A 16,963-nucleotide genomic window follows, 5' to 3' on the forward strand; every position below is an offset into this window, starting at 1 on the left:
ACATGAACACATCTCACTCGATGACTGTGGACATTCCCTGTTAGAATGCTGACGTGAGGAAGAGTGGCAGCAGCAGCAAGTGAATTGCCCTTCGTGCTGCCTCTCGCTTCAACGTGGACCATGTGGTAAGAACGCACACAAAGGCATCAGCGCTCGTCGCACCTAGACTTTGTACCCATTGCAGATTACTTTCAAGATAGAGCCTACGTGCCTGCGCTCAGCTACACTACCATATGCAGCTGCAGCCAGCGTAGAAAGCCCACCTATCGCTGTCGTGAATGTGCAATAAAAACAAACAAACAAATAAGAAAAATGTATACAGCAATGAACATGTCCTCAGTGTGACAACATTAGTGTCTGGTTAAAGATTTTTCTAAGATCAAAACTAAGGCTTACAACAAAAACCAATCGACTGAAGAACATCAATAAAATAATGTCATGTGTTGCAGAACATCACAGTCACGTGTGTTTTTGTTTTGTCAGCAGCGCAGACATGTTAGGTGGGCCGCGTTTTCCTGAGATGCGTGCATATGCGTGAGTTGCAAGAGAAAAATATGGGGACTGTACATAGAAACTATGGATGCGAACACGCTTTCACCCGTTTATCCCTAGCCGAGCTGCACTACGCGGCCGCAGATAAGTACTCCTGAATAAGCACTCCTTTTGTTCATGTGTCATGGCATAGCAGTCATAGCACTGCGCTTGTGATTTGGAGGTCAGTAGTTTGAATGCCTGTTTGAACTTTCTTTCTTGTTCTTTTTTTTTAAATATATCTGCATTATTATATCACTTTCCCCTTTCACTTCTGCAGTAGTTGATTTTTACCTATGCTTCACCAGCAAGCTTGATGAGTATGGTTCCTGCCAAGGGGGGAAAAGTGACCCAGTGCGAAGCGCAGGGGTGGGGGCTTAGGTAAATGCCACTTTAGCGGCTGCAGACCAGTGAATAATAAGTTGCTACTGCGACTTTGTTGTTTTCTATGCTTTCACATAATGGATCCTGTATCGGCCGCTGTGATCCTGTTTGAACTGAAGTTAAGCGCTGGTTGTCATGTAGTACGCATTGTCATTGGCTAGGGACCAACAGAATGGAGCGTGTACTCCTTCACAGTACTCAGGTGCAGTCTCGAGATATCTCTCTCGCAACTCACACATGCGCACAGGCATTAGGCAAAGAGGGCGCAGCTCTCGCGTGTTTGCACCACCGACGAAATGGAAATAGACCACAGTCACAGAGATGAGCATTTAGATTTCTATAATATATAAGAAACAACACAAAGGTAAAAACTTGTGATTGCTTAAAGAATGCTACTTCCAAACAAGGATAGGGCTTTGTTTACAATGTCATCGCTTATGCAAATGCTTTACAATACATGAAAAAATACAACAGGTAATACAGTACATACCCCTCTGTAATGTTCAACCACATTGTTGACTAGAAATTCTAGAGATTCGAATGGGTGCGACTTCACGAAGGAATCTGCAACATAAAATGACAGAAAAATGTCACATGTTATGCTTAGAGTGTAAAGCATAAGCTAGCTATTTTCACAACAGCCAGCATGAAAGTATTCATGAATTAAGCGTACCAGACGGTCTTACTGAAGGCAGGTGAGGACACAAGTAAGAACGAACAGGTGTTAGTGTTGTCTTTCTCATTCCAACTTGTGTTCGTGTTTGTGCATCATCCTTTCAGAGACTTCAATCCCTGACAACTTATTGAATTTTCAGTCATTCTAAATAAACAGTCTACACATTATTGCAGTGACACTTTTTTGTTCTAACAAGCTTTAAAGAAAGATTTACTGCTTATTGCTCCTTTATAACTACTCAAACTTTTATGACATCTTTTTGTCTGCACTGTTCAATAAAACATTCAGAATCATTGTTCTTCTGGTTCATCCGGACATTTATTGCCAACAGCTTACTTCTTCAATGGTGAGATGCATTCATGGACATTAAGGACAAAGAAAGAAAAAAAGCAATATCGTTGCGAAATTTGAGTGAAATGCAAAGCAGCACTAAGTCTTCTGTTAAAGTCATTATACAGTTGACTTCTGTTGATTCGACCTTGACGGGACCAACAAAACTGATTGAGTTATCTGGCACGTCGAATTAAACAAGCACCAGAAAAAATACCAAACCCACCGCTGAATCATTTGGCAGGATTTGCCCGGTTCTAACATTTTCCTGATTTCTATGCGTCCAATGCGAAAGTGGTCTAGGTTTTGTCCACAGCCAATTTTCCATGCAGGCAATTTTCGGCCCGATTTTCTTGAAAATTATAAATAAATAAAAGGCGCATGTTATAATCGGGTAAACACCATAATCAGACATTGTGAGCTGCAATTGTTGCTTGAAGATTTTCCTAGGGCAGGCCGGAAATAGGCGTTTTCAATAGGAGATGACGCAACACATTCACTGTCCCCCTAAACTCCCCCGAAACAGACGCTGCCACTAAAGAGGTATCAGGCTGTCTACCAGCTTGACATTTTCAAATTCCCTGCGTTTTCAAGGTTTTCTCTCAGTGCCTTTGCAAAATTCCATAAGTGACACGGAACCTTGTTTTATGTCACTCTCTCTCTCTCTCTAAGCAAGCATGTTAAAAAATAAAAAACGACTTAATCCAGTTTGAATTGTAAGGAGTAATGTTTACTTTATTCAAAACAGAAAACTGAAGGGAGGGGTAGTAAAATGCACAGCGAATAAAATATCTCTGAAAAAGAAAGTGGCAAAGCCCATTGCAAATTGAGCCGAACATCTTCAAATACGAATAAAAAGAGATGCATACATAAGCAAATATTTTCAAAAATGAGCTATTTCTATAAACTGATAGCAAGCTCATTGGTATTAGGCCCGAACTTTGTCACAAGTGAGATTCTCTCAGCAGCTGGAAAGTCAACCTCAACTGTCCTGACATACTATCAGCCCGTGCACAATGCCCAAGTGTTGCGTTTCACTGCTTCAAAGAGTTTGGTTTGGATGGCGGTCACCTGCACCTCGGCGTTAGCCAACACTTTGCTTTTCGAACTCAAGCTCCTTCAAAGAAGAGGCGGCGCAGTTCATTTCCCAATCATTCCTCAATGTGACGGTCCTTTCTATCCTCGTCCTCGTTCTGCCGCGCGTTCGCTCCACAGAACATTTGAGCACCTTCTTCATATGTACAATGGCATCTCCTCTAACCGACGACATGGCATCAAAGACAACTCGTTACGATTCCTCGCTTTTACTAGAGCCAGCATTAGGACGACTTTCGTCCACTTTCAATAAAATGACAGCTAATTTTCCCTGATAGACGCACACATTCCCCGAGTTTTCCCTGAGTATTTCCCGCCTATTCAAAATCGCTGAGAATTCCCGGTTTTCCCGTTTGGTAGGCACCCTGAGGTTGTTATTGGGGTCACCATAGGTGTCAGGCACGTGCATGCTAATTAGTCAAGTTCGAATTACCTAGCAAAGAGCAGTTTTAGGATGAAAAAAATGAAAGTTTGCACCCACAGAAATGCGTGGGCGCCAGCAAGAGCCTTCATCCAGAATCAAATCAACAAAAACATCAAATAAACCAGAGTCGAATTAATGAAAGCCTACTGCAATAAAAACACAGGTCACTGTGCGTAATACAGAGAGAAGCAGTAAGTCACTTTAAATAAACTGCATCACAGGCAGTACCTATTTGCACTTATGTATCACCAACCACAGGCCTATGTCAACAAAAATCCTTCAATCCCGCAATATGCATGGTTTTCAAAAATTGACAGCACATGAAAATTTGAGGTAACAATTTGACATATGCTTCGCTATTACCACACTACCAATTAATGTTGAACAACAAATACATAAATAATGAATAAATAGATGAACACATTTACTTTATTTTTCAACATATTTACCTTCCTCACCCTACCCTACATGCCAACTTTTCTCCTCCCACATTGAGGGTGAAGGAGAGTGAGCTACATAAACTGCTGAAGAAAGCAGTTGTCACCCTCACGAAGACGAGTACCCTTGTTGAAATGTTAGCTCTAGCAAAATCCCTCGTCCAACCACTGTTGATCAATAAATAAATGATAGCTCTAACAGCTGACGTTCTTTGAAACGATAAATTGCTTATTTCAGTTACTAGCTGCACCTTCTGAATAAGATTTCTTCAGTGTGCCAGAACAGTTTATCAAATAATAGTAATAGTTAATGAGACATCATTTTGTAAGACAACTCAACAGTGTGTGCTACTAAAGTAGCACAATACACCATTCATTACTGTCACAGCCAACACTCCCCACACCCCTCTCTCTCTCTCTTTTTTTATGCAGTCAATTGTGAGCTACAGAAAGAGTGTCCTTAGGTGCAGTAGAGTGATGGTAAAATCTCGACACCTTCACGGCGGATCCGAATTTCAGAGTGATATGAATTGTGCATAAGTTCCAGTTTTAAGCTCGGAGATAGCTGAAACTTGCCAAGTTCAACTGCAACGTCCTCGAAACGCATGAGGCTCCATCCAACTCTCTTCTTGATGGCATCCAGCTCAGGGGGGCGATGACTCAAGGTGAGCACGCTGAGCTTGACTTGGTCCAGCCTCAGTTTCAGGGTGTTGAAGTAGAAGCGCCTGGCATTGGCTGACGCCGCTGCATGTGCTCTAGATGCCAAGTTAGGAAAACCTCCATCAGTACCATTCTGTGCTCTGTCTGCCAGCAAACCACATGCTTTTAAACCTGTGCTGTAGAAAGAATATACACTTGCAGCATGGGTTTTTAATTACGCAACACATCACTAAGAGTTCCTTCCTGCTCAAACCCAGTACCAAACTATCTTATCAATAGTGACACATGGCAACCTACCTAGCCTTGTTCGATGAAAAAATAAAAGCTCATGAAGTAGGCACCAATGATTTATTATTTATGAAATCAATAATGTCTCCAGCCAAATGCAGGAACATTAAATCTCCACATTTCGGGGCCGACTTGGAGGCCAGCTTTGGGGCTGACGTGGTCAGCTAAGCGACGGATGGCGACTGTTGGAGGCTTAGCTTCATAATTAACTAGCCCAATGAGGCAGGTAATCCTGTCAAAATATTTAGCTTCAAGTAATAATTTATCTTATGATTATGATTATATTAGGAATAATAGCTGGGCCAGCATACCTCTGCAGTTGATTGTCAATGAAAACTTCATCCCCGAAATCATCCACAAGGTGGTGCAGGAATTGGACAATCTTCAGCATCAGCAATTCCTCCAAGGCCAACGTAATGTTCTTTATGTGCATTATGAAATGCTGCAAAGAAAAGCATGCACATCTCACTTTCTCTGCCGGAAAGCTCAGAACTCAAGTGCACAGTGCTACTTCTTGAGCAACCTATACACGACACTCAGTGGTAACAGCTATACATCGACAAATGGGCGAAGAGATACTTGTTTAGTAATCTGGCAATCTATAAACTTATTGTACGTCACAGAAAAATGGGCTGAGTATCGTTTTCTCAAATTGCCCAGTAACATTAAGAGAGTTTTAGCGTGTCCGGTATTCCAGTAAACGCAAGCAAACTGGGTGTTTTACTGGGTGAGCAGAGGCGCAAACATGCACAACCTGCACAGTGCAGCCACCTGGTGGCACAGAGCTCAACCAGACAAACATGGAGCTAATATTGTAGTAAACGAGTGTATTCTACCTCACTGCTAGAGTAAATTTTTGGCAGCAGCATGATTGTGTTGCTGCCGAGAATTTACTCCAGCAGCACAGTAAAACACACTTGGTTACTATATTTACAGCTGTGTTTGTCTGGTTGCGCTCTGCACCACCAGGTGGCTGCACTGTGCAGGTTGTTCTAAGGTCCCTCTATAATTTTCAAGGTAGCGACATCTGCCACGCGCGCCACCTAGGAAGTTCCTGTAGCAGACGGCGCAAACGCTAAATCGCGGCGCTGCATGTGGCGAAAAACGAAAGAAGGACCCGAACTGCTAAATTTAGCAATACTTGTTGGGGGGCTAGTCCTTTAGTCCTTTTTAGTCCTTTAATTTCAAATGAGCGCTCCAAGAAAATAGCTCAAGAGAGCGTAATGAGGGCTTGATCGCCTCGATTCCGCATGTTTACATTTCGTTCGTTTGCGCTCAATCACCGCGCGAGCCTTGGTGATTGCTTGCGCTTAATCCCGTATGCTCTGTAAAATCTTTTGCATGTAAGTGTGCTGCGTACACATAGCAGTTGCACTGAACGAAGAAGTCGTGTAAAAATGAAGGCTGACAGTCGCTTGGACCGAAAAACTTTCAACATAACGTCGCTGAAACGTGCGATTCTCAAAGCGCGCGACCCTCACGGCAACTAAACAACATCCTGTGTGTGTGTGGAAACGAGTGCGCCAACAGTCTTCTTGCCGCTGAGTGTGTCTGTCGTGTAGCGATTACACGATGACTGCTGTGTCTTGTGGTTCAATGCTACGAGCCAGTGCAACTGTCGTGACATGATGAAGAGGCGGTATGGATCGTGTCAGCGTGTCTCCTCGATCGTGTTCGGGCTGCCAGCGTGATCTGCTCTCGCGGCACACCAATATCAAGCGTAGTGTGTGCGCGTGTGTGAATGCGGTTGACTGTTCTCGTGAACCGTGCGACGTCGCCGCGTAAACTCGAATCATGATGCGCATTGTTGCGTTTATCCCTTTTCGCCTCCGTGCACTGCTAAAGCCCCGTAAGAATTAGAGGGCCCTTATACGAAACGCACGCGGATTGGCCTAGCTATTACTGCACTGTGTTTTGCTGGCAATCCGTGTATCGCTTGTGGCGTTTTTCTTATGTTGATTTGCAGTTGTGTGTTTTTCATCAGTAAAATGGCATTGCCGATTACTGAAACATCTTCGAGTGTAAGGGAAACTTGGAAGGAACGAGCTCGCAGCTGTATGTAATGTACTTTGATATACTGTATTACGCTTTATTATTTAACGGCTAGTAGCTATGGCTATGCAGTATTCGTTTTTAAAAACAGAGTAATGCAGGCACTTAGCAATATATTTATTCACATATGCGATGCACAAAATACGATTAGGATATTGGAAATTACTTTTTGGACATGTTGTAAAGCGCAGTTAACAATGCGCGCACGAACACAGGAAAGTGTAAAAGTAGAATTCGCTGCTGAATTTTATTTTTTATCACACGTAACACAATGCTGATATTTGTCAGCGAGTTAATGCATTTCTGCCCCACTATTTACTTGCATGCTAGGTCATACTGCACTTGCTAAGTCAACGGGCTCGTAATGCACTAAAATCAGTAATCTCCACAAACTTCGGCCGTCAACATTCATGCGCGCGAATGAAATAATACTGCAGCTCTGCACACACAGGTGTATACTTTCTCTCGCACCTTCGTATCGCTCTACCTTACTTTCCTCGCATAGTCGTGCAGTTACCGACGGTTCAGTCTTTCCGTCCATTTCTATGCAACCAGAATTACCTTCTGGTTAGGTTTAGTTGCTGCGCGGGATGCAAAATAACTTCTTGTCGTCCTCCATCTGATCTCGGCACCCATCCGCACAGCAAAAAGGCATTTGGTCCTTCGCATCCTAGGTCATACCGATCTATTCAGCGGGCCCACAGCGAACTAAAATAAATAATCTCCACAAACTTCGGCCCTCAACATTCATGCACGCGAGTGAAATACTTTCACCGCTCGACACACGCACGTGTATACTTTTTATCGCACCTTTGTATCGTTATATGTTACTTGCCTTGCATAGTCGTGCTGTTACCGACAGTTCAAAGTCCGTCCGTGCAATTCTGTGTAACCATACTTTTCTTCTGGTTAAGTTCTGGTTGCCGCGTGCGATGCAAAATAACTTCTTGCCATCCTTCGTCCGGTTTCGGCACCCAACCGCACAGCAACAAGGCATTTCGGCCCTCCCGGAACGAAATTATTGCAGCGATGTGCATAGCACAACAGGCGAAACGCGCGCACTTCGCCCGGCGCGCAGGAACTTTCATGGCGGCAAAGGGGCGGAGCAAGGTCACATGTCACCGATCAGCCTATCGCAGGCGTCGGCTGGATCAAAGCCTGTCGGTACTTTTAAATGATTGAGGGACATTAGGTTGTTCATGTTTGCGCCTCCGCTCATCTGGTAAAACACGCCGTTTGCTTGTGTTTACTGGCATACCGGACACGCTAAAACTCTCCAGTATCTTGAGCCTACTGATAAGGCAACATTAAAGCAATGAAATGGTGGTGTTGTGACCATACCTCAAAGAGCCCCTGACCAGATCTGGCCATTTTGAGCTGACAAGCGCTGTGAATACAATGTGCTCTATCGATCGTGTCTGCTACGTATGTTTTACATCCCTACGTGCCACAGAAGGAGCTTCAATTTCAAACCAAGCCCTGTTTGCCTTTCTCCTCACGGGCGCTGTGCTTCCAGTTGGACAGTTGACATCAATCGCACAAGTGCATCTATTTACCTGGCAGTGCTGTGACGTCATTGACAGTGACATGTAACTTCGAGAATTGTTCAAGGCAACATCAGCTATTTGTTTAATCTGTTGCTTCAATAGATGAATTAAAGTTTAGAGAAATAGTAAAACATACAAACTGAATGTCTGGATACCTTTGGTTTAATTTGTGCTCTAGCAAGGGAGATGTACTTCTGTTTCGTCTACTTGTTCCCAACTCGTGCAGTTGCATGCACAGAGAATGAAACTATGTCATTTTCTACTGTGTTCCAGAGCTGCAACCATGCTCTTTCATCCTCTTACGTCTGCCTCAGTGCTGGTGATTGTGGCACTGACTTATACTGCTACATTGTGAAACACTGCATTACACAAACAGGCCAAAGAAAGGTACACAAGAAAGAGCACTTATCTTTCTTCGTCCCCATTTGTGTAGTGCAATGTTTCATGATGAATCAGTTCCAACTAAGCCAGCTCGCAGTGATGCTTAAGCCTATACTACTAATTAGTTGTTCTTGTGCAAAGCGTGCAAGATTGTTCACTGCGTGAATCAAGACAAACGCAACAGCTCATGCGTGAGACTGCACTTGGAAGTGCACCACTCAGCAAGAACGCGAGAGAGAGAGGAAAAAAATAAAAATAAAGAAGGCAGTGCCAGTGCCGTATTCATCACGCGATACTCTGGCTCCAGTATGGGAGGACGCCAGGAAGAAATTTCTCTTGCGGAGGCTAGACGGGGCAAGAGGAGAGGGTGTTTATGTTGGTGGTGGCACTTGCCTCCTAAAATCATGGGTTCGCAGCACTGAAAATGTTTTTTATCTCTGCTATTAATGAACTAATTTGAAAAATTCATAAGCATACCTCATTAATGATGTCAGGGGAATTACAGTTGCACTGCCCTCAATAAGAAATCTACACTTATGGAAGAATCATATCATATCACTGTACTATGTCCTTTGCCTTAAGGACCCCATAGCATGCCTTGTAAAGAAATGCCCTTATATCTGTCCCGCTGGCATTGACATTGGATTGTCTCAACCTGCTTTTATTGCTTGGGCCCTGCACCTGTAGCTGCTGTATGATTAGTCATGTTGCAAATGCCTACTTGTCCCTTGGTACCTACTTGTCTTCCCTTACATTTCAAACTCCAGAAAAAGGAGTTAACCTGCAGGTGCATAAGTACGGTATAACTACCATGCTAACTTCAAATTTCAGAACCTGTAACTATGGAAGTGAACTTAGAGAAGCAAACTCAAAGTACCTTGCTTTTATTTATAAATATAATTTGAGAAAAGGGTAGAAATAATAAAACATACAAACTGAATGTCTGCATGTCTTTGGTTTAATTTGTACTCTAGCAAGAGAGATGTACAGTCGCCGACTGATTTTTCGGACTCCAAAAATTCGGACATGCTCGATTATTCGGTCTGCTTCGCGGCACCGTCATTCTCCCCATAGACCATAATGTATAACAACTGCCGAAAGTTTGACACCTTGCAACCTCTTGTCTGATTTTTCGGACACTCCTTGAGCCAACTCGATCAAGAGCACCATGCACCGACTCTGACCGGTGCATGGTTCAACTTGCTGAGCACCATTTTTGTTTTGAACGGAGCCTCCTTGCTGCCCCACGAAGTGGCGCTACTGCAAATCCCCGCTCATCATCATCGTTTCTGCCTGGTTCGTAGCTACAGCAGTTCCGGTCTCAGCTTAGTGAGCCATGTCAAGACAATCCAGCAGCTGACTTGTTTCTTTCTTTGTGCACGACGCTGCGAGTAGGCCACTTTTTCCGTTTGTCCGACTGGTGTCGGCGTGATGGCGTGGTGGTGTTTGCTTTGTGTGCTGTGTCGAGGTTGCAGTGACACAACGCGGCATACGGAAACATCGCGTCAAGTGTCTAATGGTGCCGACAGTGCCCGCGCAGACTGTGCTGGGGAATGCTGGCAAGCGGGTGCCGGGAGGCCTAGGATTTGTCGCCTTCCAATGTGCTCCCTACTGACGCCGAAAACATTCTGCCGAGACCTGCGCAGTGGTTGTACTACGATTCCGGACATCGCCTCATTTGACAGTTTCGCAGGTGCTGATACTGCTGTACTGACATGTGCAGAACTAGACGACGGCAAGATCGTTCGTCAGGTTTCTGCTGCACCGCCGGACGATGACTCCGAGTCGGAAGATGATGCACCATATGCTACACTGCCGTCGCATGCGGAGCGTGTACAAGCAGTGACTGTGCTTTCAGCCACCAATACAGTCGAACCCGACTATATCGAACCCGTTTACATCGAATTATTCTATATATCGAACAATTTCTGGTCACGGTATAGTTACAACGAGTATATATAGCAAAAATTACGTTTACATCGAACAAATATTGCAGTGACTCCCGATATATCAAACGTCAAGCGGCGGAACAGTGCCCCCAGAAGTTGGCTTTCCCTCGCGGTAGCGGGGAAACCCGGCGGCGCGGCTCCATCCAACCGCTCTCCCTACCGTGACCGCGCTGCCTCGGGCTGTTCAGGCGAGCCGTCGACACTCCCCCTGTCGCGCATAGTGGAGTCTATTAGGCCACATCCTCCCTCTTTCTCTATCATCTTTCACTTGCCACCCCCTCTCTCCTGACGACGCTTCGCCGTGCTCCCTCACGGGTTGCAGAATCAAGCGTCCTTCCTTTCTTTAGATCACTATCTAGCGACACTCCCCAGCAAAAAATGATCCTGGCCCGCCTACAGCGCTTGCTCAGACAGCCAATCAGAGGCTCTTGTGCTCTTTTCGTGCAAGATGGCGAAAGTGCGAGTTGTCTGGCTGCTTCTCTGGTTTATCGTGTTTGCGCCTTGTGGACCTTCTCCCGCAGTGTTGCTGTGATGAAGCGGCAGAATTCGCCTTTCGTCGTGAAGCTCGAAATCATAAATCGCGTCGAACGCGATGAGAAGTTGGATGTCCCCGCAGCGTGCAAGATTCCGAGGAGCACTCTTGGCACGATTAGGGCTAAAGTGGCCAGACTCGCAACCCGGTGCCCATGGGTGTACGAGGGGTTCTTCATACGTGCCGGTTTCCGCGTGCTCGGTGAAGACTGTAAATTCTGATGAATGCGACGAAGCCGTTGCCGGTGTTGCCGAAGTTTGGAGCGAGCTGTCACAATTTTCGGGACATTCGAATCAACGGTGGACGAGTTTGTGAGTGCAGATGATGGTGTCGCGACCACGGTAGAGCCCGGAAACAAAGACTACATCGCCGACATCGTACCGAGCACAAATGAAAGTAGGCACATTGAGGAAAGCAACTACGGTCCTTTGCCCACATCCTCCGAAGTGATTGGTGCACTCGCATTAGTCCGGCGCTTCTGCGCAAATGCGGAAGGTTGCGGCCTCAGCTGCTCCGACTCCTTAGACAACGTGGGGAAGTGCGTGCGTCGCAGGCAGCGAAATTGCCCAAGCAGAAGAAAATGCAGGACTAATTTATGCCAAACTAAACTAGTTTCGTTAATAAAGTGATTTTATAAATGGTATGTGGTTTTATGACATCCAATTATTTAGCAGGCTTATATCGAATTATGCTCTATATCGAACTGATAGGCGTTTTTTTGCGAGTTCGATATAGCCGGGTTTGACTGTAGTGACTGTACGACCCTCTCAGAGATTCAGGCCTATCTGATTGTGCGTAAACGGAACAGCATGCAATGGCGCATTCACGATTTCTTCAAGCTTACTACCGAGCCCGAATAAGTGCGTGGAAATAAAGGATTTCTTTTTTTTTCCTTAATCTGCTTTTTCGGACACCTGTTTATTCCGATATTTCCGCAGTCCCCGTGAGGTGTGAATAAACGGCCAGCGACTGTGCTTCCATTTCGTCTACTTGTTCCCAAATCGTGCAGTTGCGTGCACAGAAAATGAAACTATGTCATTTTCTACTGTTTAGCAGAATGCGTTGTTGGGCAAGTTGGTTCATTGTATTTGGAAAGATTGGTTGGGCTTTGTAGACGATCACAAGGAAGAAGACAGGACAGGCGCAGACAGACAGACATTGCGCCTGTCCTTTCTTCTTCCTTGTGATCGTCTACAAAGCACAACCAATCTTTTCAAATTTTCTACTGTGTTCCAGCGCTGCAGTCATGCTCTCTCATCCTCTTACGTCTGCCTCAGTGCTCAGTGTCATTCATGTTGCTATGATGTATAACAGGTCTATCACATTAAAAGATAAATTCCACATCTGGCGTATTATGCTAGAAGAAATTCCCACCTGGAATATGACCACGTCTGTGTCCTTCTGGGGCAAGCGCTCAGCAGTGATGACAATAGCTGGCAGGTGGCGCAGTCTGTCACGCTCGTGCAGCGGTGTCACGTAGAGTGCCACGGGACGTTCAGCCCCGTGCAGCTGATTGTCAACTTGAACATTCTCAACACTGGCATCCAGGAGTTGTGACGATGCGCTCTGAATAAAGTTCACACGGATGTTCTGAAGCACTGCATAGATGAGTTCCTCACTCAGGTGGTTGATGACTGACACACCCAGGCCTCCCAACAGGTGCAGGTTTAGCTGCAATAATAACGCGAGAACAGATGAGAGACAAGTATGCCACACTTCCCAAACACTAGCAGACAGCAACCAAAATGTAACACTCCTCTGGCAAAGCACACATCAGATCAGTATGGCATATGTAAATGAAAGTTCCTTAAAAATGACAGACATGGCAGTTTCAACTTAGCATTTTTTTGTTTTAAGTAAGGTTCCCGAGTCTCAAAACCCAAGAAAAAAAAATACTGGCAATCTTCAGAGTACCCTGAACAACTCTCTGTAATAGCATTTTTATAAACCAGTCTTGGCTTCACTTTTTAGGAGCTCCTTCCTCGTTGGCTCTCGGCATCTCCAACACTGTGAGCAAACTGATCGAAGCTACCCTCACCGACCAATATGAGCGGCTCTCACTCACGCATGCTGGCCAAGCGGTGCTGCAGCAAGTTCGGATCTCACCAACGAGGGTGGCTCCCAATTATATTGACCTTGCACTGGGAGATCGTCAAAATCTCCGCATCTCTCCCATTCCCGAACGGATGCACCCAGGAACACCACGGCGAGAAACGGTGCATGTCAATTCGAGAAACACTTCAGCAGACGTCCGGATGTCACATATACGGACGCCTCTTACCACCCCTCAAAGCCAGCAATGCTGGCGGTAGCCCTCGCCCCGCACTGTAGCTGGTACACAGCTTGCAGCGTTCTCAACACAGAAACAGTCACCGCAGCAAAGGAGGTTGCCATTGCGCTGGCACTAACTGATCCTAATAGCAAAGTCGTCATCAGTGGCTCTCAACAGGCGATCCGCAACTACGATGCCGGCCGTATCTCTCGCCAGGCGTCGCACATTCTACTTTCTACTCCCCCCCTCTTCCCTTCCCCGCTTACTTCTTTGGGCTCCAGCCCACGAGTCACTCAGTGAAAACGCCGAGGTGCACACACTTGCCAGAGATCTTAGCTGCTGAGCAGAGTGTAGGACCCACCGCCCCGCTTCCCCCTGATGCGATTATCTCGCACAATTTTCTACTCATCACCTACACGGACATCTTCCAGTACTACTGACTTGGAAGATGCATATATCTTCCCGCACACCTCGATCTAACAAGACGCGAGGCCGTCAAATGGTGCAAACTACAAACAGGCAGCTTCCCACACACCCTCTTGTACAGCAGAATCTTTCCGCAACAGACAGTGCCTGGGTGCAAACACTGCTCAGCTCCGGCCACTCTCATACACATGACATGGACATGTACGCATTACAACACAGGCAATGTAAATACCCCAGAGTCATGGGAGTCCCTCCTACGTGCCTCCAAGCCAGCAGACCAACGCTGGCTCATCCAGTGTGCCATGGAAGCCGTGGCATCCCAAGGGATCCCCGCCAACCTCCTCTAAGCCAGCGCAACCAGTCCTCGGACTGGTCCCCTTTTTTTGGGCGTAACAAAGAGTTCACCACCACCACCACGTGGGAGCAGGACATCGCAACACTTTGGCAAATGCTTCGGTCTGCTTGGTCATCTGCTATACTGCTGCTCATTGCATGGTCTGATGTAGTAGCATAACAGACCTTTGAGAGAGCTGCATCAAGAGCCAGAATGTTGCATGTCCTGCTCACATGCGACTACCTTCTGTGCCGTGACATCACGACTGTTGCAGCTAGGGAGGCATTCAAGGCATGGAATCCACCAAGCCCATAGACTGCTATGTCATGTTGTAGAAAATGAAAGAAAATGGGTTTATTGCCTTATTTACACGGCTCCAGTACATAATCCCACTCCATGCAGGAGCAAGTTAGACGTCTCAGTCACATCAGGACCCTCTGTCCTCACTCTTGAAAAGTCTCCGCTTTTAATACCATCGTCTTCCCTAGACGAGTCGACTAAGAAATCTGAAGACCATCCAGCAGCAAATCACCATCGTCGACATCGCTGCGATATCACGCACATGCTTGCAATAACCCACAGTAACTCCGCCTCCGAAGAGACTGGCTTGGAATGTGTGGCAAGAAAGCAACCTGCGCCTCTCAGGTCGTCGACATTGTTCCCCTCCTTTTCATCCTTCGCATAGGCTGACAGGTAAAGGGCGGGGTGAAGGCCTTTTGTAGGACCCTTCAAGAGTTGGTGTCTATGAGGCATTGACCTCTGGATAGGTGCCTATAGATGGGTGGTGGTTTGACATGTGGCAATGTCCAATTAACGCCTTTGTAGTGTTGAGATACTATAACATGACATGTGCAGCTCCTGGGAAACGAAACCAGAACTGTTTCCTAGAAAGCTATTATAGCAAATTATTTAGCGTGCACTGCGGCTTACCAGTATTTTTTCTGGGGTTTCAAGGCACGAAACCTTCATTTAAAGAAAGAAAGAAAAAAATCCATAACCTCATATCAGTACTCCTTTACCCTTGTAACGGCCATGCTTTAGTGAAGCTGTGTCACAATTTCACAGCTTGTCACGATGAAGAGGCCAAATAATTACCAAGCATAATCATTCATTTTTGTTTAGATATCCAGGTCAAAATACCCAGGAACATTGAGCATCACTTTGCCAATTAAATGCCATTTGAATGTAAAGCCTGCCAAACCTGTTATTAGACAGAAAGTGAACTTGATGCACTTTGAAAACAACCTTGGTACACAGCGGGTGGTAACACAAGAGGCACCCTGCACAGCCCCCTCACCAGGTCTCGCCATTTTGAGCTGACACGCGCAGAGCATACATTGAGCGATAACGATAGTATCTGCAAAGTATTACATCGCTATGCACTGCAGAAAGACCTGAAATTTCAAACCGAACGCTGTTTTTTCCTTTTCGCGGCCCCCACGCTCCAAGCTGGACGGTGACGTAGTCGTGCCCCTGTGCCTATGTAGTCGTGTCCGCAGTGTGATGTCACTCGTGGTGACACGTGACTGAGAATTATTCAAGACAACATCTGTTATCTGTATGATCTGTTGCTTGAATCGACGAATTCAACTTTAGAGAAATAAGAAAACACACAAATGGAATGTCTGTGTGTTTTTTGTTTAACTTCGCAGAGAAGGAAGAGAGATGTACATCCGCTTCGTCTGCTTGTTCCCACGGTCGTGCGGTCACATGCATAGGTACCGAACTATGCAATTTTCTATCTTGTTCCGGCGTGTGATCATGCTCTACAATCAGCTTGTTCTGCCTCAGTATTTGTGTAGCACTGAATGAAACCACTAGTCATGTTTCATTGTGCACAGTGTGCAAAATCGTACGCTGCGCAATGAAGACATCAGCTCGTGCGCGACACCGGAACAAAAATAAACGAGGAGAAAAAAAATTGAAGGCGGGGCCTATAACGTATGCATCACGCAATCTTCGAGGTCCGGTATGGGAGAATGCAGGGAAGGAACTTCACTTGCGAAGGCTAGACGGGGCGAGTGGAGAGAGCGTGTTGCTTGGCAGTGGAGCCCAATTGCTGAAATCATGGGTTCCCGGCACTGAAGTATTTATATCTCGGCTATTAATGAGCCGATTTGAAAACTTTTTGCTACAGAATGCTCCCTAGAGGACACGTAACAACTTCCAGCGCATAACCAAAATTTGCTATGGGGCCTGGTGAGGGGCCCTTTAAGGTTTTTCCAAATACTTCCAGTTGTGAGTTTGCGATGAAAAATGTTTCAATATACACTTGCCTCAAGGTCCAAGCCAAACTTCCCCTCCAGCTGTGGAGCCTGCTGGTCCTCTGACCCAGATGCTTTCTGTGCAAGAAGACTGGCATCTGGGCTTGGGGCGTTTACAGAAACCTTTTGCTGCATGCAAACGATATGCTCTCTTAGTCAGCACTTCCATGCCACATACCATTGGCTTTCAGTTTACGCACCTTCTGCATGAAGTCGGAGACGCACAGCACTATCGTGGGTCCCTTCGGAATGACTCGCACCAAAAGGACGCCGGAGCCACCCCGCATCTTCTGGTTGGTGACAGCCTGCTCTAATGGCACGCCATTAGGCATGCATTCAAAGCTAACTGGCTGTGGAGGGCCCAGGACTACATCGTTTCCT

General features: G+C 45.9%; 1 protein-coding gene across 5 annotated transcripts in view; it reads right to left on the reverse strand.

Annotated features, from left to right (window-relative positions):
• The window catches only part of Vps13D (vacuolar protein sorting 13D), a 172,267-nt gene that overhangs the window by 16,561 nt on the left and 138,743 nt on the right, over nt 1-16,963 (reverse strand). For all 5 annotated transcript variants that reach the window (XM_072287274.1, XM_055075303.2, XM_072287273.1 and 2 more), the window contains 6 exons: nt 16,783-16,961; nt 16,595-16,711; nt 12,661-12,957; nt 5,137-5,267; nt 4,454-4,632; nt 1,406-1,479 (listed from right to left, as the gene is read on the reverse strand). In XM_072287274.1, coding sequence (XP_072143375.1) covers nt 1,406-1,479; nt 4,454-4,632; nt 5,137-5,267; nt 12,661-12,957; nt 16,595-16,711; nt 16,783-16,961 — 977 coding nt within the window. The remainder of the gene's footprint in view (nt 1-1,405; nt 1,480-4,453; nt 4,633-5,136; nt 5,268-12,660; nt 12,958-16,594; nt 16,712-16,782; nt 16,962-16,963) is intronic.

This window comes from Dermacentor andersoni, chromosome 3 (genome assembly GCF_023375885.2).
Source record: "Dermacentor andersoni chromosome 3, qqDerAnde1_hic_scaffold, whole genome shotgun sequence".
Classification (NCBI taxonomy): domain Eukaryota; kingdom Metazoa; phylum Arthropoda; class Arachnida; order Ixodida; family Ixodidae; genus Dermacentor; species Dermacentor andersoni.